Below are 25,672 nucleotides of genomic sequence, written 5' to 3'. Positions count from 1 at the left end.
ATACAGAAAGCAACACCTGCAGATCCTTTAGGAAGTCCTCCACTATTCAGGATGCTCGTGTTTTTAGTGACTGACACTACCTTAAACCTAGAGGGGAAATGGCAGGAAATGTGCAAGATCAGCTAAGCGTGGTGTTTGTGTGGCCTCCAGAACAACTGCCAACTGATAAGTAATGGCTGGGGAGGCGGCAAGCTACTGCTCTATTTATCTCCATAAGAATGGACATTTATGTAACAACCACTTCTCCCCTCTAAATCTGTTTGTACGTTTCACCTTAAGGCAACATCCTAAATCTAATCACCCATCCCAGACAAAGACTTTCAAAAGAGCACCAGGTCAGGAGATCCATGGAATAAATCCAGCTCTGAGAAAGTTCTGGTACCTAGTAAGAAATAATGAAAGTCAAGCTGTTCCCATGGAGTCTAACTGGACTACCCCAATCCCTAACTACTTTTGAAAGCAGTGGCTATAAATACCTTGATCCTGAAGGTATTAATGACATTTTTATATCCTTAACATGTTGGGGTATATACTGCAGCAATATGAATGCAATTAATGCTTTTGAAACATGGATCTTGCCAAGCTTTGATCCCCTGTCAAGTATGCATCAGAATTCTTCCTTCACCATAGCAAGTAATAAAAAATGATATTAACCAAAGCAAAGTGGAGAATCCCCCCAGTGTAAGGCAAAATTAATTAAAATGGGGGGGGGGAAAGGCAAAACAAATCCAATGGCTATTTCAAAATGCAAAAGCGCCTGGACAAATGCACTTTCCTGTTAACAATGAAGGAATTTTGTGTTGGAAGAAGAACTAAATCATACAGGGAACTAGTGGTATGAAAACATCCAATAGATATTCATACACATTCAAAAGTAACCACATATCCAAAAAGAATCCAACAGATGAAGTAAAATTGAAAAAGATGATGACTAAAAGAATTGGGCAAGGGAGCTTTAACAGAGAAAGCAGAGTCTTCTTCTTTTGGAATAAAAGAGTAAAGCCTGAGCTAAAGTCCCTGAAGATTGCAAGACAAGCTTCAAAAAAGAAACTTCTTGACTTCCAGCCAGCATTTACACAGTAAACACATTTACTTTCACATTTTTCTCTGAAAACCAACTTGGTTACTGAAAATAAAGCTAAGCTCAGTATCCACACATCTAAGCAACAGATGTGGCCCAAAGAGTCCGATGCATATTTATTTATTAACAGCGACTCACATCCATTCATGAAGGAGGGGCATGGGGGTATTGCTGCACTATATTCTGTGAATCATGATCTGAAGTTGGATTACACACAGGGAGTTTCAATTAGCTGCCATGTAAGCTCAATTTCATAACTTACATAGCTTTGTGTTCCTCTATTCAATGAAATTTTCAAGGACTTTAGTGAAAAGTACACAGATCTCAAAATAAGCAGACAGATAAGTTTTCAGTAGTAGTAAATTCGTCATTTTTTTCTCCAGGGATGGGTATCCCTTTATAACCTCTGCTGCACCCTACACCACTCTAACTGGCTATACCCACAGCAGCTGCTGAGACCATTAATTCTACCTTGCCTCTGCTCCACGCTGATTACTGCAGAGCAAGAGGCAGCACCAAAACTTTCTTATCATCCCAGACAGAAAAAGGCTGAGTCATAGTCAGCTCTTTTCTTAGGCTCTTTTTCAGTGGAAATCTGGAATTTTCAGGAAATGATAGGTTTTTTTAAAAATATGGAATTACTTATCTGAATGTCTAGTGACATCAAACTGTGAGAGGAATAAGGTGGTGTTTACTATGTACTATTGCTGAATACACTTATCATATAATGCATGCATATTTGAACCACAATGTACCTAAGACAAAGCAAAGAAATGCTTCTGCGAACATCACATTCTCTGCTTTCTTCTCAAGGCAAGTAGGCTCATAAAAAGAAAATCAGAGCCAAACCTATGCCCATGCTTGCTTTCTTTTCAGCGATGAACCTTGCAAGAGATTCGTCTAATTAAAGCCCATTTTCCAAACAGGGGAAGCTAAAGTTTGTGGTGAGCAGAACTTCTACAGAAAATGAACTATACTACCAGTTTCACCATTTCAAATATTAAATACACACTTCCTTTTGATTTAGCTTCCCCATAGTTCATTCATGCATTGCTTCAAAAGCAGATGACAAATACGTCACCTAACAAAAAATCAGAAGTGGTCAAGCTCTTTCTTCAATAGGGTAAAGTTTATTAACATCATTTATTAACACCATTTGGAAGATATTAATACCATGGTGACAGTGGATGTTATAAATGTTATATGGACAATGATGCCTAAGTAGGAACGTTAACTTCAGATTAAAAACCTGCAATTTATAATGTGCGTTTCTTTCAGTGCTAGACTGAACATCAGCTTTCATCTGCATATTTTTTCCAATGACAAAAAGTTCAACTCAACCAAATAATAATTTGTTCTCTCTGGATTTAAGACTGACTAGATGAGATACTCTCCATATTCTGCCCCTCACCCAAGCCAACACTGAGCTGCAGAGTGCACTGTGGTAGTTCCCACACTATTTGTTACATGCTGCTGTTTTATGGAGCGGAAGCTTTCCACGCTCTGAAAACTGGTGACCCACCAGGTGTTGCAAGGCTGTTTCTGACCACCTTGGGACTAGAGTGTACTTGGAAACAAAAGTGCACTCTTGATTTAAAAGGCAAGCAGCAAATCAACAAACCTTGGGGCTCAACAGGACTCGCAATCCAGTGTAAAATTCCTTTACAACTATTTAAGATCATCCTTTCTTACTATTTTCCTCAATTTAAAGGAACTGTCTTGTAGAGCAGCCTTCCTCTCTCTTGTGGTCATCTAACTCACTTCACTGAACATCTTAATCTGCCCAATATAAAAATGTTCAGATAACATTTGTGTTTGTTTACATGCAGTGACAATATTTAACGTACTGCTAAAATCAGTTACTAAAAATATATGTTAAGCAGAACCTACTCCCAAATCCCACTGAGACATTGTAGCTCAGGCCTTCAGGCAGCAAAAGAAAGGAAGGAAAGAGACAGTTGTTATTGTATAAACATTAATTTGATGTCTTACCTACGCAGACCAACAATGGTGCAAGAAGTTCCCACTGTTCCATTTTTTTTAATACATTTTGCAAAGATTAGAAACACTGCATTTATTAGGGTATGAATTTCATGGAACACTATTTTTGAAAAAAAAAAAAAAAAAGCCAAACCAAACAACCCTACAGTACCTTAAACTGGTGAGTTTATGATACACATCTGTACTAATGTACAGAACTGCATTACCAGGGTCTTAGACAAATATTTCACCTGCATGTTTTGGAAAATGTGGGGAGGGACAAATGCACTAATGTTAGGTGACTAAATGAAGAGTAATCCATGGAAACAAATGTGCGACCTTCAGTTCTGGAAAGTGTCAAGACGAGAGCCAGTTCCAGAAAGGTGATTGAGAATGCCTACAACGGCCAAGCTAAAGTGGAAATATACCACATCAGGCCAAATGGTTGAACAGCATAGGTTTGTCACAAGGTCTTTTCAGCTTTGTCAAATGTTTTCTTCTAGATAGAAAGGTTAGGTGGAAAAAACACAGAGACAAAAAACTAGAAGCCTAAACCACACTTATCTCCCACCCCCAGTAGCACCGATAGGAAGCCGTAAACAACAAAGCCTAATGATGCAAACACCAACAATGGAGCAGCATAATTTACAGTGGTTAAAGAAGACACAATTAGGTGTAATGAGAAGAAAAGAAGCAAAAAGTAAATGTAAATTAAATATTGCACATTTTCCTAACAGCGAGGTCTATTAGGACGCAGATTAATCTCCCATTACTTGAGTAATTCAAACCCAAATACAATACTTAAGATGCTACAGGGAATAAGCCTGTTCTGGAGAGATGAACTAGAAAATTTAAGATCATTTACATTTCCAATTTCTCAGAGTTTATGATTCTACAGAAAAACATTAAAAATACAGCAATAAAATTCATGGAAGTTACAAGAAGTACAAAATTAATAAATAAAATTTGTTGAAAAACATAATGGTCAATATCCTGTGTATCATTTTATATAACTGTTTAAATAAAATAGTTCCCTTTTTTTTGCCTGCAGACTATGGAGACAATTTGATTATTTCCAGTATTTAAAACTTTTTTTTTTCAGTATACATATTTGAATCAGAGTTTAAAGAGTCTAGTGATTTTTGGTTTCAACTTAACATTTATTAGAAGTTTCTAATTTTGCAAATGTGCTGAACAGCACATTCGTAAAATAACTGTCATTAAAAAAATTATAGCCAAGCTTTTCGTAAATGCAAATATACCCTTGAAAACTAAATAATGCAAGCTGTTCTCTTGAATTTTTACTAACCTGGAAGACTCCACAAGCCAGCGATTTCCAAAGTTCTTAATTTCTTTTCTAGTTCTGCCACTCGATTCCCTAGAATTCTTCAGAAAAAGAAACAAAAACAAAAGCCAGGGACAGTCAGCCGAGATGAGATTCCTTGTTACACTAAGGTAACCAAAGCCCAATTGCTTACATGACTACAGTTGAATTTTTAAATTGTTACTTAACTAGTGCAGTAAACCTGTATACAGTCATCTCTTTTCACTAATGGCTTTGGACAACCTCCCCCAGAGTTAAAAGAAAATGAAATATAGTTGTCTAATCTATCCCATGGTTTTTTAAAAAAAAAAAAAAAAGTCTAGGATGTACTGAACATTCAGCCTTGGCCCTTCAGTAAAGACAAAGAATACCAACTCACAATATTTCTACTTCCTTGCCCGCAAATGTCTCTTCCCAGTTACTCTTACTTTCTCTACAGCTAAAACCAGAAGGTAAAAGCTATGCAGACAAAATATGGAAAACTCAAGGCAGCATCTAGATTGATTCTGAAGTTCTAAGGCACAATTTTGGGCTAGCCCTTTATTCACAGAGGTTTCTCTATTACTAAGATTGCTTAAAATGGCAAGGAATATCTTTTCCACTACATCTTTTCTTTTAGTGCTGAATTCTGTTTTCTACTTTACTAAAAAGCTTCAAGCTCTTTAGTGCCTTTATCACCCACTCTTAGTTTTCACTGCATTTCTTGGGTCATCTCTTCTTTTGTATCTGATTCCTACACAAATACTATTTGCAGTTAGCCCTCCTGCAGGATTTACCTTTTAGTCTTAATTCTCTCCCCAGATCAAATGAGAGATTTCTATCTTGTAAAGAAAGCCCTTTTTTCCAATGAATTTTTGAAAGTGTTTCTCTCACAGGCACAGCAAGTCTCCTGGAAGTCTGAGTAAATCCCAAACAATACTCAATAGAGTGAGAAACCTAGATGAAGCAGCAATTCTAAACATGACAGCAGAGAAAATGGACAGCAAGTTTTACTCATCAAATTACAGCAACAGGGTAAGTCAGTTAAATTTGAACTGAATGCTGAGAAAAGCAGGATATCACAACACAGCAAGGCAACAGGACCTTCCCATGCTCACCAGAGCTGTGTAATACTGCACTGCGTGCTCTCCAGTGAGGGTTTTATGCTGCAGACATTTGAGCATACTGGGAATGTCACTACTGACAAGATGGCAGAATCTGGGAAGGGCGTGAAGAATAGCAACCTCAGCAAATATCAAAGGGGCTAGAAAAATTGATTAACAAGGACTAAGTATTTTTGAAATTTCTACTGTGAGGGCTCTGCAATGACACTATAAAAGCCTGTAAGTAGTTTAAAGATTACAAAAAGAGAAAGAGAAAGCTTATAACAAGTATCAAAGAAAGCACTGAAAGGTACAGGGGTGTGTATCAGCTAAAAAGCAAACAGTCCATCACATTTACAAGCAGAGGAGAGAAGACATTTGGGAGCAGTTACGTTTGTTTCCCCATTGAAACTCAGTAATCAAATAGGTTACCCAGGTTATGATGGATCTATTACTGTCTTCTCCAATTACAATCAAAATTGTTCAAGTCTAGATTTCACTTTCGGAATGCTTCCATCTGGTAGGAGAGACTCACCCTGAATACCTCTGTTTTCATATCCCAGTGTACAGCCCAATGCCCAGCAACTGCACTCTGCAGTACAAAGCAACAGGTGATGGATAAAGGCACAAGAGCAACTTTCAAGAAGCTCTGCCTTGCACACAGGCAGCCTGCTCGCTCCCATCTCCCTGTCTAAGGCCCCACCAAGGGTCAGCTGAAGGACATAGAGTTCCACTGGCTTAGAGGGGCAGGGAACAGACAGAGATGATGCAAGACTTCTTCTGTGTTATGTTAGCTCAGCCAGGGAGCTGACAAAACAACGTTGATTTGGCTAATGATTGTCACCACAAACAGGTCACAAGCTTAGAGCACTTCTGCCAGGAGAAGAAAAAATCCTTATTATTTTCATAAGTAGTTCACCAGTAGTTCCAGGGCAGAAAAGGGGGGAAAGATACTACCCTTCCTGTCAGCTAGCTGTGTCACAGAAGGAAACTCAAGCCTCTGCATCAAGTTCAGTTATTTCTACTGCTCTTGTTATTCAGACAACAATAGCAAAGTCACTTTTCTCTTGCTTCTCTTAAATTTTATAGTTCACTTATCAGCTGTAGCACACTATTTCTAAAGGTTTTGGAACAAATATATCTTGGTAATTCCTACTGGATCCTGAGAAGAGACACTGAGATATTTTTTAACCTTTGTTGCAGGTTCTCACATAGAAGGATCATTCTGCAGCTCTGAACAACAGTTGGCAAAAAGAGAGGACAATACTTAACCCTGCTCCTTTCATTCAGGAAGACAGCAAAATACAGGGATGTGTATGATTCTAGTTTGCTTCAAACCACAATATCTGAAGACAGGTATGGGAGGAACGAACCCCACATAAAGCTGCAAGTTCTTATAGAAACATCTTTTGAAAAATAAAATGTGTAAGCAATCCTGAACACAGCGTGGTTTATCCATTCCTTCCTTTCCCTTGTGACCTCCAGATAATTTGCCACATCCATGTGTGCTGTGGGAAGACTGAGTTGTGGTGGCCTTGAACAGTAGGTATTTTTAAAGAGGCTGCATGGGTTGGTAGCCACAAATTCTGATCTATTTTTTTTATCTCTAGCCACAGTGGACTAGATCCTTCGACTGAAACAGAAGGATCATGTCATGGACAAAGGTGCTGATAGCTACTTCCATTGTCCTCTGGTCATGTGTCTAATGCAACAAGGGAGTTAGCCTAAACCTCTCTTCAGGATAAGGTTTTACAAAAATCTGTTGTTCATGTAACAGCAGCAATGCTCCTACCTGAATTCTGAAGCTCCCTTCTGGATCTCCCATGCTTCCTAACATACGTGGCCATAATCTGTAGGGAGCTGTGCTGATTTACTGCACCTGAGCTCCATTCACCTCACTTTCAATTTAGATCTTGCTACAGAAGACATATACCCTCATACAGATACAATCACCCAAATGTCTGTAAATAGGGTCTGTCACGGTCACATATCTAGTTCTATATATCACATGGAAACATTTACCCAGTTACAGACTGACACAATTCTTTTTGTAATTTTGGTCCTGACCAAGCTTGCCCAAGTTAGAAATGTTAAAATTAGTGCAACATGTCTAAGCAGCAGAGCAGCTTCTACACTAATCTGGCTTGCATGGGTGCTGCCAATTTCAGGAACAAATTGCCCTAAAAAGAACATCTAATAAATGGTTTATTTCTGGCAGAAGAAAAAAAAGATTTTTATCCACTTTCTAGGCAGGGTTAGGACTGTTTATTTTTGCATTTATGTAACTATTTAATTTTGAAACACATTACTGCATACAGAATTCATTTACAACTGCTTTTTCAAATTAAAAGCTAATGCGCTTCTGAAGAAAAACATACAACATTACTTAAACTTAGCAGTAATAGCCACCAATCACCTAGGGAAAATGACCTGTTTTCTTCTCAAACAAGTTCTTTTTTTCTTAAAAGTGGGACTAAAAAAATAAAGGCTGGATTTAGCCTACTTGTTCCTAGGCACATACTCCCACAGCTCCTTTGATCATGCCACATATTTAGAAAAGCAGCAATAATAATAGTGTGTCTGTTCCAAGAGCAAGTGGCAACGGATGTTTTCAACAACAGTGTAACAGCAGAAAGTCAACTTCAACAGCAGACCCACATTCTAATCTACATTAAAAAATCCACTGTCTTGTTATTGCTTCAGTTAATCAGAAAGCAAATCTACCATTCTGCTATTGTAAACTTACATACCCATACCTTAATCTGCAAACAACAGAAGAGGTTTTGACTTTAAAGTAGGTTAACTGTTTGGAGGAAAATAAGTTCATATGGTCTGAAAAGTCTCATTTACTGGTAACAGAATCACTAATAAGTCAATCATCTATCAAATATCAAAAGCAGAACTTCTTCCCTGAATGAAACCACCACCTCAAAATCTCAAGTTCTTTACCCAATAAATCTCACTTTCTTCAAACAACCACCTCAAAGAATAACTGTGTCCTCCAAACATGGTCTTTCTGCAGGAAAAGCCAGGCAAACAGGACAGAGGGGTGAAGGAGAAGACTACCTTCTGATTTATGACCTTTTGCCATTACAATTCTCTCTAGCCCCACATCCTTCTCATCTTCCTACTTTGAATGGAGAAATGTCTTCAACAAAAGAATGCATCTTCTACTAGTACCAGTCTATGAACCTGTCTGTTTTACTTGTGCACTGATGTCATTCTCACCTCTAACCTTCTCTAACAGGTGGGCAGTTTCTTCCCCATTTCCAGAAGTTAGCAGCCTTTACTTGTAACTTTTTACTTGGCAAATAAGTGCCCTCAAAAACCAGCTAATGCACCTCAAATAAAGGATGTTTCTCTGTGATGTCCTACCTGCATTTCCCTTTTTCACTTTAATTCTTGTATCTTAGGTGTTTCTACTTGAAGTAGTTCCCATTCCTCCTAGCTCCTTAAAAGCTTCTTTAATCCCACTAACGCCAAAGGTGACAAAAAGAATGAGCATACCACACAGGAGTGTTGCTGAGGCTCTTCACTCAACTTGCCCAGGATTTATCTATCTTTTTTTTTTTTTTTTTCCCCATGAAGCATCCTGAACTGAATACAACACTACAGCTCTGAGCACAGTCCTGACCTGGGAGAGATGTGGACTGTCACCTCTAAGACCTGATCTTCTATTGGGCATAGAATACTAGTTTGTGCACACATCCAATCTCTACTCCCGTGGCTACATATGAGCAGTTGGGCATGCATATAAAAAGAATCATATCTTCTTGTGAAGACTTATCTCAACAAAACCCGTACTCAATAGTTGAAAGCAGAGACAGTGGTATCAGAAAGTAAAGCCATCATTGCAATGGTACATTTGAAAGATGCAAGAGACTGCACGTGATCAGAGAGAGATACAAAATTAAGAAGTTTTCTATAGTTATGGGCAAGAGTACGCAAACTAGAACATGAGGTAATGATACAGTATCATGATATAAAAGGCAAAGATTGGTTATACCTGGAATAACAAAAATTGTTCTCTGGATGTTTTCCTTCTGATGTTACATTAGCGGTAAGAAGGGAGCAAGGTGTAGCCCTTCACTAGCACTGCTCAGTGCAGGAATTCCTCTTGCATTACGGGACACACTTATAGACATGAATTAACTGAGCTGCCGTCAGTTAGATCTGGGCTACATTTTCACTGCTTTAGTCTCCCTTTAGCTGATTAGGCATTTGCCTTCTCAAGAGTATTAAGAGTGGCTATAAACTGCTCCTCCACTTCTGTTTCCACATCACTAAGAATTATGCAATGGAGTCTACCTAGTATCAGAGTTATCAATTTTCAAAATGAATCATCTATTCTAGTGCAATACAGTTTACTTCAGTACTACTCATTCCTTTCATGAAAGATGTCTGCCTGTTTCTGGCATCTGGTCCTGATGTGCTTTTGAGAAGCCTGAATAACCTCTGATTACCAGTAGTGACTCGGTGTTAAAAAAAAAAAAAAAAAAAAAGGAAAAAAAAAATGAGCACAGAATCAAGGAACACTTCCTAGCTGTGATTTTCATACACTGTAAAAGGACAATAATATCAGAATGTCAGAAAATGTGTCAAAAATTATTATATTCTGCAATGATAGGAGCTGTACAAGACACAAAGAATTCTACTGATGAGTAGAACAGCTAAGAGTAAACAAATCCTCCTTGAAAGTTCAGTTCAGATTTTTAAAAAAATCATATAGTAGCAATCCAACTGTGTTTATCTCCTACAACTCTTGGCAAAGTAACTATAGGAGCAACAGCTATCATTTGTACAACACATAGGCAGCTAGCCTGTGACAAATGTTACCCTAAAACTTTTCAGATCCTTTCCTAGGTGCAACATTTACTACTCCCACCAGTGTTCATTAGCAAATTCCTACATTAATAACCAATTATCCCATATCTTCTCCTCCAGTTCAAGGGTGTCCTTCCTCCCAGCAGCTTTTCTTTAGCTCTCCCTACAAACTACTTGCTACAAGTTCCCTCTGTGTTATTATGGTTTGTCCCAAACCTGAGCAGCAAACCAATCCTTGCCTAGCAGAGGCAGACAGGTCTCTCTCAACCCCAGACTTTACTTTGAAAATGTAATTTTTCTCTAAACACATACCTGATCTTAAAAACTAAAAAACCCACCAGTTAACAATGACAATGAATTTTTTGTGAAAATGGACCTTCCTTCCCATTTCCCTGAAAATCCCCCAAAACCATGACTTTTCCATAGCTTGGTAAGTTCTGTTTTACTTATAAGTCATGCTACCTACTTGTTGGTTTGCCTTTGGTGTTGTATGACCATGTTTTTTTCATGGATAGTTTCCAGCAATGCAGTGGCCAGTGATTTGAGATCTGAAATGGACTGTGGTGTGGCTGGTAGGCTACATCCATGATCCTCCGACAACAGCTCTTGGACTATAATGTTAAAAACACAAATGAGTTTTGGCTTCTCATGCACAGAGATGTGACACAAACATTTACTTAGCATTAAAGAACTATTCTCATTACTTAAATGAATACTTTTTTTTTTCTTCAATTAACAAAGCCAAAAGACCACAAATACAATCTCCAGCTGGCATGAAGATGGTGGCTTTCTACGCTCATCATTATTCCACAGCAATTGCCAGAATAAGTATAGGCAGACACATCTTATGTTAACTTAATTCTGCTTTTGGAAAATTACTTTTGTTCAGAAGGAAACAAACTCATTCTTCTACAGGCCTACAGACTGGTTAAAATCGGTCATTTCTCTCCCACTTACATTAAAACATAAGCCCACAAGGAAGTCTTTGTATTACTTTTTAGAACTATTATATACTTCAGGTTATTTAAGACTGATGTGAAAATACAGTCACTCGAACTCTTCCTCTGCAGCTTAGAGCTTGCACCTTTCAACCACATCAGGAAGTTCACTAGTATCATTAGCTTCTGTAACTAGAATCTGACTCTGCTTCTTTTTTTATATATCTATATATATATATATGTATGCAAGTAAGTGGAGAAGAGGACAGAAGAGAAGTCAAAAACAGAAAAGCGAGTTTCAACCTACCATGACAAATACTACTGATCTCATGTGTGTGTATGAATACACCTAAACAGTAGGGTGCCAGGTATACTGTTTCGCTCAAAGAATTTTTACTTCCCCTTTCTTTCCTAATCTTGATATTTTCTTTGAAGGGGGAAAAAGAGATTACTCCATTTTGCTGCCCATGAAGAAACATGGGACAAAAGGATTTTTTGCAAAACACCTGAATGTAAAAGCTTCCAAGGACAGTAGCAGAAAACCTGACTTAAGGCCCCTCCTCTACCACCCAGTCTATTTTTCATTGGAATATGAATTGTGATTGCCATTGTTAGCAGAGCAAAGAGATGAATAAAGAAGTGATGTGTCAGGGTCAAAGTTGCTGAGGGGTTTAGAGAGTGGGAAAAAAAAAAAAAAAAAGATAAAACTGACAGGGGAGAGAATGAATGGCAGAAGAGTAACAAAAGGAGAAGCAGTACTCAAGAGGCAAATCTTATCTTGTCAAGTCAACTGAGAAAAGGACAAAAATTAGCACATAATAATAAACAGGAAAGAGAAGAAAGATTTTGATTTGGTTGGTGAGGAAAGGGTTACTGAAATTAAGAGGTAAGATGGAAGGAATTCAATGAGATATGCAACACCACGCTGCATTTATGTAATACCTTGCTTTGCAGACAGGACTCCAGTCAGAGCACTGCTACTGGATCTACTATGAGTCTTTGAATTTTTTCGTCTCTCTAGTGCATTCTAAGGAAACAACAAATACCTTATTCAGAAAAACAGTAGCTAACAAATCCTTTCATTAGGAGTAAAGAATCTGGAACTTTGGATTTTGGTCTCTGAACAACTGCAGGGCCTGCAGCTTACACCCATAGTAACCTATGGGAGGGTGACTCTCGTGGAGTATTATTCTCCAGCCAAAACAGTCTTTGCAAAGTCTGTTACAAAGACTCATTCTCATTGCAATCACTTTATTGTAGTCTCTCCCACTCACTCCCCCCAGTGCATTTTTAAGACTTGCCTATTTTTTAATCATTTGCTGAGTGCCAGTGAATATACTCCAGTATCCTGTAGAGAATATCAGTTGGGAACAAAATCAGACTTTTCTCAGTATTTCTTTGGATAGGCTTCAAAGGGAAAGCTCAAACTTCTCTATCAGAGTTTCTAGAAGCCCTTTTAGTAGCAAATACTGACTTTCAGGAATTAGCAGCAGAATGATCCTGCTGCAGAAGTCCAGCTCTTCCAAAACAATTACAGTTCTGTGAAACCCACCAGACCACCAAGATGCTCAGTTCTCACCGATAAACTAACTCACACTCTGAGAGCCCCAAGTCATAAGTGTGAACAGAAACTCAAATGAACCTGCTACTTTGAGAAACTTTGCCTATGGACAAAAAGCAATTAGTGCTGTGACTGCTTCATAGTGACCTAAATGGTTAAAAATTCCTACTGACAGTCCTAAGACAACCCTTCTCATGCCCTGACAAGCAGCCCTCCCCTCCCACACCCCAAAACCACTTGCAGAAATAAATAGAGTGCTTGACTTCAGGGAAGAGCAAGAATATTTTGCCCTCAGGTTTCAGTCCTGAAGGTTTCATGCAAAACAGCATATATGTCAACCCAGGAACAGAAGAACAAAGACGACTTAGCAATCATTAAGACACATGAAGAAATAGTGTGGCCATTAGGGAACAGGGAGACAAGACCGGCTTGTGACAGCAACACAGTTGCAGTCGTTCACCACACACTGCGTGACCTGCTACTCTTCACCTACAAGCAGCCTGGAAAGCTGATCACCGCCCCCCCAAGCAGGAGTTCCCCACAGAACTTAAAAAAAGGTACTAAAATTCATTTTTCAAAATACTTTTAATGGTTATCCCTTTGTACTACATCAGCTAAGAAGCCTACAAAGAAGACTGAGCATGTAGTTAAGTACACATACTAATACTTTTTGAATGTTAATGGTGGACTTTTCTTTAAGGACACAATTTTGTTCTTTAAATGCATACAAACATGAGAATGAACAATAACCTCCACGAACAACGAAGCACAGTTTAGATGATACACTGAGAGGATCTTACCTTATATTTAGTAATATTAGACTTAAGAAGGTTGACTTCCTCTTGAAGTTGTTTTAATCTCTCTTGAAGATACCTGAAAAAGAAATGTAATCCTTTACTTCGTGTTACCTTCAAGTACTGCCTCAAGTGCTTCTCTACTATTTGGCATGTCCTCTCTTTGAACTACTGAGAGTTCTTTTCCCTCTGCAGTTCTGTGAGGGATAAAATAACAAAATCTTACTGCTCTTGACCCCATAAAACTTTAAGTAGGGAAACAAATTGCATCAGAAAAGGAGGCTGCTCTTCTGTTAGATTTGCCAAGCATGCTGCACAACCATTTTGTATCGGTCCTCAGGTTTTTGGGGAGGGAAGCTAAAAGGATATATTTATGTCTAGAGGAAATAGTCAGGAAGCATTTACTCATATCCTCTGTACTTGAAGGGTTGTGAGATGGACACATGAAGATTTGTATACATGTCAACACAAGACTCAACTATGCAGAACTTTTGCATTGCAATATCCATCACTTACATGGCACTTCTCATTACAAAGCAATCACAAAGTAGAAAATTCAACAGTATAGTTGAAAAATGGTATACAGTTAACTGAAACAGTACAGTTCTTCCTAATAGAGTTTATGCACTTGGATTAGATGGCTATTTCCACATAGGAAAATATCTTTTTCATGTATAAAGGGTTTATAAAATATCCTCTTTCATGTAGTGCAACTGCAGCTGTATTAGGGTTTGTGACAATTTAACTATTTTAGAGAAAAAAAATCATATTGCTGTCGGGGAGCAGGGGGCTTAAATTGATACAGAACTCTGTAGGCCACACAAAACAGAAAAAAACCCTGGAGTTGCTGGGAGGAAGTAATGCCTTTGGTATTACACTTTCCTACCTGAAGCATAAGTCTCTGTAAATGGAAAGTGTCCTACAAGATCTATTTCACTTTAAGGTAATTGTTGACATTAAGGGAGGTACCTGCTATGGCTCTGTCAGTGACTCCTCTCTGTTGTCCTTAGCAGAGACCATAAAACACATTCTTTTCCCATGGAAGTGGCAAGAATATCTGCATGGGTGATTTCACCAGCAACTTTTGTTGGCAAATCACTCCATGTTGACAACCTATCCCTGTGGTGAGAATTATGTCCGAAACTGTTAACTCAGGGTACTCAAAGTCCCTGTTTCCAATCCAAGATTAGCCCATTACAGCTCACGATGAGTTTCTGAAGACACTGATTTTTAATATTCTTGCTTTTGGTGCCGTACAGTGATGGGAATAAAAAGGTCTGCACTTCTCTTCCTTTTCCTCATTAGCTCTATTTGGGAATATCACTGACATCTCTGTAGCCAAATAAAACATTGGTAATTTCCTGCAGCCTAACTTTCTCAATATTATTTGATGATTAGCTACAGTACAAGCAAAACAAATTACCAAAATCTCTTAGCTTTTATTCTTGGATATATTTTCTTTAAATTTCTGTTGTGACCGACTTCCTGATGCTCCTGTTAAAGCAATACACTGCTTGTTCTAGGCAAACAGTAAGGTTTGCAATGCACTCACCTGTTCTCCATACATAAAGCATCTACGTCGATGATACGGTTTTCATGCCCTCCTAAGACATGATTAAGTTCTTGGTTTAGTCTGTCAGACTTATCTTGGTAAAAAGAGCGTTCCTCTTTCACATCCTGTAACTCATCCAGTGCAGCCTGAAGATCGTATCTCAGAGTCTCGATCTGAGAAGAAAGGAAAGCTGTATGACTATTTTGAAGTTTAAACAAAAGATCACATAGCGCCCAAACTGAAAACCGCAACAAGCACTGCATGTCTGAACAGGTTTGATTTTGGGCAGTCAAAAGTCTTTACAAAGCTCATAACCCCTGGTACTTTTACTCTGTTTTGGTATTATTTCATTGATTTGAAGTTAAGTAACTTCAGCAGTTAGACCTATTTTACAGAATTTCTGGAAAACAACTAAAATGTAACAGTGAAAGAAACCTTAATCCATATTATAATTCTGCTACAAACATATTAAGCTGGTTTTAGCATATAATTTCTAGGACTCCAGGAATGAACTCAACTGAATAACAATCTGGCAAATTTGGAGGATGAAGAAAAAGCCTGTAAGGGGGAATTTATACTAATTACGGGACTTTCAGCAATGAAATTCCACAGAATAGGAAGAAGAACTGAGGAAAGTAAAAAATAAGCCAGCATGGAGTTGACAGGGTAAACTTTGCTATTAAGCAAAAGGGTGAAGGAGTCCAGTATGGAAGATACTCAAGGACAAAGAGCTTCAAACTTCCAAGGAGAGGAAACAGAGAGCACGAGAAAAGTCTGCAATGAGTTGAGGAGTCTCCACTGGCACCTCAGAAAACACTGATAAGCCAGGAAGGACAACAAATGACTGTAAAAAGAGGCCAGGTGATAAACAGAGAGAGCGCAAGCTTGGGAACAGAGATACCAGAGAGAATCACATTGGAAGAAGACCAAGTACAGTCAGCAGTCTTTCTGGTAAGCTAAAGTAGCCTGCACTTGAGTGAAGACTGAAACCCAAGAAATATGCACCTCCTCCTGGATCACAGAACAGCTCATTCAGGGTGGAACTGACATTGGTATGAATGAGTGTGGGAACAACAGAGAACACAAACCCCCAAAATTGTCCAGAAAGCTATATAGATGAATTGGATGCTGCATGGTACATAGTATTAATATAGACTTGAGGTAGGCAAAAGAGGTCTGATGCAAGAATTTTTCAAAAGATGGGAAGAAATAGCTAAGAGGCAGAAGGAATAGAAGACTAACAACACTTCTACAGAAAATTTGATTCAGAGAATATCTTTAGGAGATGCATCAACCACCACATATAGTGTTGAATACTTTTAACAGCTTTCACTGAGGAGTCTCTTTCATTGACAATATTCAATTGTCACAAGTTGTTGCTTCACATTATAAAAAGAGGAGAAACAGTAATCTAGAGAAGGAATTCCTGAGATTAGGAAACTCACTCTAACCACATATGCATGTTTAAATTAGTGCTCAATAACAACTATTTCAGTAAAAATCCCAACACCTTCACCACTATTTGCAATGTTAATCAGCTACCAGCCCTCCAAACACAACAGAAGCTATCATTCACCTGCTACTGCACTAGCTCTGTAAAACATGACAGTATATGCCCATTTAGTTATTACTTGCTCTCGAGCTGTCTCCAATTGTTGAACAAGGTCCTCCCGTTCATGTGCTGCAAAGTGGCGAGCCCCAACTTCATCATCTCCAAGTCTTTGCTTTGCTATTGTCATTCGAAGGAGCTGCGATTACAAAATCAGATTCGGTAAGCAAGAGAACACAGGCTGTAGCATCAGAGTACATCTGCATTAGAAAGAGTAAAGCTGTCATAGATTTCATCTTTCAGGCCAAACAGCTGGTATTATTTAAACCAGAGGGAATTTTCTGAGCTGAGGGCTCAATCCTGTTCTCAGTGAAAAATTCCAGTCAAACACTCAAAGCATCAACAGGAGCTGAATTAGACCTGCAACAATAGTCACCAGAGTATGCAAATTATGAAAGACTAAGTAAATACAGACACATGGTCAATGTTTTTTTTAGCAGTCTCAGGAACTAATTCTGGCCAGACTAAAACTAGAGAATTCTCAGAAAGCCATTTTCATATGTAAATCTTAAAATTCTCTGCAGCAGAGAACTCTTCCTAGTTAAGAATAAAAAGGCACGAAGTGGCTTGTCCAGCTTCATTTTACTGATTCCACTTAAAATCCCACTGCACTACATCAGTGCAGAATCTGCATTAACAGCTGCTAATACATTTGCTTGTGCATTATTTTTTTCATCTACTCACTCAGTTAATTCATGTTAAAAACAAAAAAATGGGCCAACAACAAAAGGACTTGGCCAAAATGCTTAAAGAGCTGATGAACTCATGAGCTTTGTGACTGCTGAAAACAGTCTGACTTGAATTAATACACAGTTATATTCAATATCCAAAGCAAAAAGCAACTGCCTTTCAAGAATCATGGCATATTAAAATAACAGTCTATAAGGCACTCAGCATTTACAGTTGTTTATACTGAGTACAACTAGGCAAAAGTATTGCCTCCCCATGGCCTCATTTGTAGGAGCTCCACAGAGACTAGAGAAACCCACCAAAATAACCAGCCTGACTTTCCCTGTGTCTCTGACTGCACCAAGGAATTAATGTACATCATTATATTGCAGAGTTAGAAAAAAATCAATCTTCTGAAGTAGAAGATTGTACATTAAAATCTATCTTTGGTATTTATGGGATGCCAGTCACCATAGCTGCAATGTGCCAATTAAAATCCTGCTGATGCAAGACAGACTACCAAAATCATCCTCCCCACTTATTTCAGCTCCAGTTCAGTGCAAGTCACTGAAGCTAGTACAACTTGTTCTGATAAGCAGCTCACTTGTTCAGGGGAAGCTGTGCCCCCAAAAGTAACTGGTTTTGGCAAACTACATTGCCCTATCCCCACAGGGAAAGTACAAACCACTGCACAGTTAGTAAGGCTGAATGGATCCTAGGAGATATAATTCCTATTAATTTCTTTATCAAAACAAGTAAGTCAAAAAGGCAACTAGCAAATCCTGGAATGGCTTCATAGCTATGGGACTGGTTTTTTTAAATACTAAAAGGCTCATGAACAAAAGGTATGGTAACGTGATTTAATTCAGTTAGATTAATTTAATTTCTAGAATCTCTCGCTAGTGAGAAAGGCAGTAAGAAACAAACATGGTAACATTTTGAGGACTCAATCTTGCTCACAAAAAACTGGAAACGGGAAGGGGAATCACATTTTACCAATGCCTCCAATGCCTGCAGCAGAGCAAAACTTCTGCATAATGCTCGGCACCAGGCTGGGAACTGGATCTGAGCTGTGACTCATGCACTATGACCAACTCTCCTCCAGCCCAGGATGGGGTAAGGCATAAGATGCAATTATAACTGCAAGCAATTATTACTTGCAAGGTCAAACAGTCTGCCAGTAAAAGGAAAACTATTTACTACTAATTTTGAGGCGAAAAAAAATATGTATTAAGTCTTACAAAAAGAATGCTTCAGAAATCCAAATTCAGCCAGTAAAAGCAGCATTATAAACATACATAAAATAAAGTAAAATACCAATCCATAAAATGACAGAGTGCTTCTTCCACACAGTTGGCCAATCAGAGAGTTGACAGGGCAGAACAGGCCAAGTCCTTTAATTCTGCATTGCGAATGTCTCATGAGGCAGCACCACCTGCTATAAAATTCTTCCTTGAAAATGCTGTGACCCAAAGAGACACTAAGTGTTATGCCAGAGGGTTAAGGGTTTACTGCATATATTAGTGCTTTGTTATAAACTTTATACACCTGCCCTCTGGCTGCTGTATTTTTATTTCTGTCATTCAGAAATCACGGAGGAAAGGACGGCTTAACTTCATTTTGCAGCTAGAGAATAGGTTAATGCTACCCCTCAGGATTCTGAGCATCCACAGCAAAGTGGATTTAAATTAATGGCACCTAACCAGAGAGAGCTCCTGTTTGTCAAGAACCCGTAGATTGGTAACCAAAATAATCCAATGCTGCAAGCCACTGTCTTTCTTATATTAATATCACAGCTTTTTCCTAATCAGTGTCAGCTAAAATAATTATTTATAAAGTAGCAACTCTGTAGCAGCCCCACAATGCCCCAAACAGGCTTCACTGTGATAGCTGCTGTGCACGCTAGGAGTCCACAGACAATGCCTGCACCAATGTTGTACATTCCTGATTCTCGATAAAACATGCAAAAGGAAAAAGGCAACAAGCACAACCAGTAAATTCTTCATGGAAGGCAGAAACCATCATGTTCAGCCACAGACACTGACAGCAATTGTCTTCACCACATTGCCTACAAAATCTTAAAAAGTGGACCAGAACTATGCAAATTTGCTACCTTAAGTCCCAGTTCTGCCAAAACATGCACCACATTTAACATTTCGCACTGTTGCTGCATGAACGATTGTCTGCCTTATAATAACAAACTGTCAGTAATACCACAGCCATTGTTTTCCATGCATTTTCCTCTCGCTTAGCACTGCCCTTGACAGCTTACAAAACCATTTCTTTGCGTGGGTAGGAATTCAAGTGAAGGCAACTGAGTCATCTAGTGTTCCAGAAGTCTACAGTTTCTCTTATGCTTTCCATTTTCACCCTTTTACAAGAGAGAATTAGATTTCCTAACTATCCTCTTCTAAGTTTCAGTAATTGTTCTCCAAGCATTGCTGCCAGAACGTTAGGAAGGAAAGAGATTTACAAATAACTATCACAAACATAGAGTAGTTTTCATGTGTCAGGGCTGATAAGAGATTGTGATCAATCATAAAAATAAATAGTCTTAGATATCTGTTGCTGGAGCACTGCAGTCTAACTATTGCTGTATTTCTCAAACTGCAGCAACAAATTCTTCCAGAGACTGCCTGAAGAAGTTTTATTATTTGTGCCAACAGAATTCTAGCTGAAATTAAAGGAAAAAATTAGTCCAGTTAAACCAAATGCAAGTAATTTGTTATTGCCTAACTGATGATGTATTTAAAATTATTTCAACAAGTAAAATGTCACCAGTTTAAAGTATTCTTGCTAATCTGAGTGACTGCATCTTACTAGTAGCAAACATTAAAATGGTGAAAAACAAGTCAGGCTATCAAAACAATTCTTTATCAATAGAGCTAATGTGTGATATTTAAAGAGTTTTTTTCTTTTTCAGTCCTACAAAGCTCTTGCCACTCAGTGACAAAGCCTGCATGAGTCACCCCTGCTGAAACACAGGCAGAATTGTTCATCCATAAGCAGCTTCACTTGCTGCAAAAGCAGCTGTTTGTTCATCTCTTGCCAGAAGTAAGGTTGACGTAGACCAGCTGGGCAGGATGCCCTCCCTCACTTTGGAAAAAGCAGAGAGAGGAATGCAGGGGAAAAACGTAAGAACAAGCAAATTATTATAGTTCTTTGTTTTTGTATATACTATGCATTATCTGGACTCCAGTGCCTAAAGTAACCCAGCTGCCAGTACAGGAGAACTGATGAACAGAACAGAATGGCTTCAGGAACAAGCTGCTTTTATCACCAAAGCTAGGAGGGAGCAAAATCTGACACAGGAAGAGAGTGTTAAATCCCTCAGAGAGATGGCAATGCTTTTTTAGGCACTTCAAAAAACAGCAACCTGACTCTAAAATAAGCTCTATTTCTCATTTACCAGGAAAGTGAAGAATGTGTTCCAAAAATGAAAATCCTAGTCTAAATTAATCCCTAGCTGATGCAGTTCTTTCCTCCCTCTATTTAGTGATGCAATACTTTGCATCTTTTGGAGAGGGGCATGGTGGGCAGAATAACTCTTTTTGTGTTTTTCCATTCGTTATAAGGATCATGAATTTAAATTCATGCTGGGAATACAGATGTCACAAAGATGACCAGCTAATACCAAGTTAACCCGCAAATGTAAACAAAGCCAGTTCAAGCACAAAGAAGTAGGCTCTGTGTTACCAAGATCATATTGTTATAAGGAATTAGAATAGGTACATAACCTTGATATTTAAATATGTTGTAGTTTTACTACCTTTGTGTTCTGTTTGTACTTACAAACCCTTTTTATCTGGTCAGGACTGGCTTGGAAAAGGCTGTATGGCATAATATTAGAACTGGAGAACTGCAAGGCACAGTCTTCTACACTGTAATATAGTTCAAACAATAACATACAAAAGAAGAGAAACACTGGGAAAGCTGGTCTTTGAAGACTTGAGCAAGTTACACTGAATGCTATGCATACTACAAATTCAGGTCTCACTTGACCCTCTCCCAGCTCCCTGCACATCTTCAAGCAAGTTCTTTAAGACAGACAAGAAATAAAACTGCATTATCACAATATACTTATGTTTAAAATAAAATAAATAAAATAAAATGAACTTAAATGGAAAGAAAAAAACCCACCTGAATAATTAAAAGCCACATCATTTTTATTCACATTTTTAAATCCTGTAACTTTAAAACTGTAGTTGAGGGAGGGAAGTTATCATTCATTATTTGTTTAATTTTTACTTTGTTAACCACCTCGACTCTCCAATTCAACCTCTCACTAGTTTGATCTCTGAATGTACTTTTGCATACCGCTCCAGCTGTGAATGTTACACACATTTGACTTGAGTTTAAATATTTCAATTAACAGAGACAACAGGAGTTTGATTAATACCAAATGGCAGATTTTGAGCAATGTTCCATATAACTTGCTAAATTTAGCAAAGAAATAAATTGGTTATGTAAGGGTAATAGGATGAGGGCTTAATACAAAGCTCACTAGATCTATATTTGTCAACAACCGCTCCATATTTTTGAAGGGAAACATTATGTCTCCCCCAGTTTTGTCATCTACCAAAATTTTGCATTTTCATTGCAAAAAAAAAAGAAAATTATCACTTGATGAAGAAGACATGCTTATCTGTACTTATTTCTAAGAGGAAATACCACTAATAAAATATATTTAAAAAAAAAGAAAGCAAGAAAGAAAGTCTGAGATCATTAAAGCAAGGCTAGGTGCAAAATACATAGTTAAGGACAACAGAGCAAAAGCAGCATACAAAAATATATAATAAGCTGCACTTACTGGTATCCTGTACAAGCTTCTTTTGTTCTACTGGTTTGAGCATTTATTGTAATCAAAGTATTCTAGAAGTTCTGTAACCCATTGTTTTATTTGTTTTCCTAAGAAGTAAATGCAAAACTCCAGCCCAGTTTACACATTCCATGCCACTTACTGATAACAAAAGTTTATAATACCTTATTGTCCCCTTGTACTTCTCCCAGTCTCTGTTGAAGCTCTCTAATCTCTTCTCCAAGATGTTTATTTCGATCTTGCGCCTCACTCAGTAGCTGAGCAAGATTTGCCTAGAAAAGGAGTAAATATCAGTCAGAAGTTAGTGCCTATGGAGAGAAGTGTAAGTGGTGACTTAAAAGAAACCCTAGAGTTACTCCTCATCTGCCAACAATCTTTACTTTTATTGTTGTTGGTACCCAGACTTCATGCTTCATTAGAGAGATAACAAAAAAAAAAAAGTCATCAGGGTTCCTTTATCTTTAATAGTAGGAAATACATACAGCATGTGTGCATCCACACTCCCAGAACAGTGCTCAAACCCCAAACAAGACAAAGTGAAAACATCTACGCTAGTTCTGGTATCTTGGCTGGTGGGAAGAGCAAAATGCAGAGTACTTTGATAATATTTGCACAAAGTTGCCAAAATAATAGTTTTAAACTTGCATATAATTAGACAAAAGGCACAGCTGAGAAATAATTATGATATAATTATATTCCCTAATACTGTGTAGAGCAGATTCCTAGCCAGTAAAGATGATGCCGGCCAGAGTCCCTGCCCCCACACGGAGCTGTACCATGGATATCTAGTAGCACAAAACTTCAAACATGACCTGACTTGTGTTGTTAGCTAGTATGTAGACTTCTAGAAAAATAGAGGTGAAAGCTAGAGATTAAAAACAAACACCCCACCCCCAAATAATCCAGGTCAAAAGCTGTCATTCACATTAACCTACTAAGTTAGCAGGGTGAGCAGTCTGGTCTATAATTTTACAATTAAATTCTATCAGCTTGATCACTAACCAAAAAATAATGCAATCCCCTTCTTTCCTATCTACGATATCTGAAAATGAGCAAATACTACAGATAAATTTATTATATTTTTACCCTAAAAATATCTCACGAATACACAAACATTGACCCAGCACAGGAAAAGCCTACCAATGACATCTCTTCTAAGAGAGTTATAATCATAGTGGCTAAAGTACAACCTTTCAAGACATTGCCTATGGACAGCTAGGTGTGTCATTCATTGCCATAAATTAGAAAAGTATAAAAACAAATGAAAAAAGAATTTTCATATCTTCTAAGCAAGACTTGGTAAAGCCCCATGAGTCAGTATTTCTAAGCTACACTTACACGTACTGCCTGGGTTTGAGGCCAATGCATCAACTGACTGTTCCTAGTTCTCTCTCAGTATGTTAGGTTTAGTTTTAGATTCCCTACTTGCTGTGCTTCTCTTTCAGCTCCCCCATTTCTCTATTTGGTATCTTTCTTTTTCAGTCCTGCTCTTTTACTCAGTCATTCTCACCAGCACTTGATAGTCTCATAGGAAGTTTTTCTGAGTTTTATCTTTAAAACTCATACACTATCAAACCAACAAGGTGTCCGATAGCCATTCCTGCAATCTTTCCCCTTATTTACTAACAACTGCTATTTCCACATGTCCTGTTTTATATTTAAGAGAACTACTAACATGAATATCAACATGAATATAGCTATTCATGCATCTGACCATTTGCGGGATTAGACTATCAAACTATTGTCAACTGGAACTTTTGTATGCTACTGTATGAAGAAGATGGCTCCAAATTCCAATTGGTCTAAAAGAGCAATAGGTTCAAACTTTTAAACAGGAAAAACAACTTGAGAAACTGATACATCATACTTGATGAACAACAAGCCTAATTCACTGCTACAGCTTCTGTACTGCTGGTGCTCTGAGATCAAAGGTTCAGAAGAAAGTAAGGTAAGTTTCCCCCAGTTTTGGAAGACAGTAAAGTATTTTTTAAACTACTGATAAACCTGAAGACTGCAAATAAAGAATTTGGGAAAAGAGTGTAATAGCAAAAAACATAAATAGCCAATTATAGGGCCAAAATTAAGCTGCCTCTAACTTTAAAGACAGCAACCATTCAAGCAATGCAAAAAGTTCCTCAAGTATGCTTTGACAGAATGATTTTTTTTCTGCATGTTAAACAAATGCGTAATAGTCATTCATATATTGAATGAACCAAGGCACTTCAGAACACATTCAGTCAATGGTTTTTGAGAGGTACTTCTTAATGGCTGTTCAAAAGAAAGAAAACAAAGAACCCATGTTTGCAAGAAATTGTATTTAAATGGAAATATCTATGGCTACTGCTCAGATACAATTTTTTTTTTTCGAAGAAAGCTGACTTTCAATAAAGACCATCCAACCACCAGACTGAGTTAGTTAAAAGGAACACGATTTGCACAAACCTCTCTGAAACACTTCTATTTATAAAGTCCCTTTTTACGAGGAATTTGAACAACTCCTAACACTGCAATAGCACATGTAATTTCAATACAATCTCACTAATCAGTGTTTACAGCCACAACACCAGGATTCTAGCAGTCTGTAGTCAAAACCTGGCTCCCAGTAACTGCAGGAAAGGCATTACCATGCCTATACTAAATCTTCTGGCTCAGATTTATTTCCTTTAAAACCATTTCTCTGATGCTGAATTTTATTTGTCAGTCATATAAATGACTTAACATGACAAAAACCTTTATACTCGAGACAGGTATTTTGGAAGAAACTTTAAACGAAGAATTTTAGACACCAAAATAAGACAGCCTCGATAAAGCATGCTAAGAGCATTACAATGAGCTAAGTATAGACTTGCTCCTTAATGCAAAGCTTCTATTACACTTCTGTTAAACTAGAACAACCAAGCTATGTCACAGAAGTAGTCTCCAGCAATTATTCATTTCCCTGGCTTAGGGGTTCCATACAACATATGATTTTGATTGTTCCAAGTTTTAAAGGTTTTGGCAAGACCTCATTAAAGCTCTCTGTTAAATGTGGATAGAAGGAGAAATATTTGATTTTCACAAGTGCTCTACTGGGCTTAAAGAGAGCCAGCCAAGAGGATATGTTGAACGACACCTGGACTTGCTACCATTTCTTTGGCATATATAAGAAAACATACCATATGGTTGAAAGATGATAAAACTAACAATGGAAGACAGGCTTCATGAACATGTATTTTTTAAAGAAAGAGGAGAAATCTATGCAAGGAGAAAGGTGATTCATTTTCCACCTGGCAAATTCTTTTCAATATTCATAGAACAAACACAGAATTCACTTAGAAATTCAGGACAAGTTACTTCAGCAGACAATAAAGCTCGTACCATTTACCTGTGCAACAGAGAACAACTCTCTGAGAATTAGCCAAATTCAGCTTCTCTAGACTCAATTTCTTCAGCAGCTTCT

At 37.9% G+C, this 25,672-nt stretch overlaps 1 protein-coding gene across 6 annotated transcripts in view; it reads right to left on the bottom strand.

Moving 5' to 3' along the window:
* CCDC149 (coiled-coil domain containing 149) overlaps positions 1–25,672 on the bottom strand; it is a 52,196-nt gene that overhangs the window by 8,212 nt on the left and 18,312 nt on the right. For 4 of the 6 annotated variants that reach the window (XM_052780336.1, XM_052780332.1, XM_052780331.1 and 1 more), the window contains exons 4-11: positions 22,398–22,505; positions 16,768–16,884; positions 15,137–15,309; positions 13,591–13,663; positions 12,172–12,256; positions 10,758–10,902; positions 4,371–4,447; positions 2,972–3,004 (exon numbers count right to left, since the gene is read on the bottom strand). In XM_052780336.1, the coding sequence (XP_052636296.1) occupies positions 2,972–3,004; positions 4,371–4,447; positions 10,758–10,902; positions 12,172–12,256; positions 13,591–13,663; positions 15,137–15,309; positions 16,768–16,884; positions 22,398–22,505 (811 nt within the window). The remainder of the gene's footprint in view (positions 1–2,971; positions 3,005–4,370; positions 4,448–10,757; positions 10,903–12,171; positions 12,257–13,590; positions 13,664–15,136; positions 15,310–16,767; positions 16,885–22,397; positions 22,506–25,672) is intronic. The other 2 variants (XM_052780334.1, XM_052780333.1) reach the window with 1 other exon arrangement.

The sequence above is a fragment of the Harpia harpyja genome, chromosome 2, assembly GCF_026419915.1.
Source record: "Harpia harpyja isolate bHarHar1 chromosome 2, bHarHar1 primary haplotype, whole genome shotgun sequence".
Lineage (NCBI taxonomy): Eukaryota > Metazoa > Chordata > Aves > Accipitriformes > Accipitridae > Harpia > Harpia harpyja.
The sequence above is the reverse complement of the archived record's forward strand: the minus strand, read 5'-3'. Positions and strand labels throughout refer to the sequence as shown.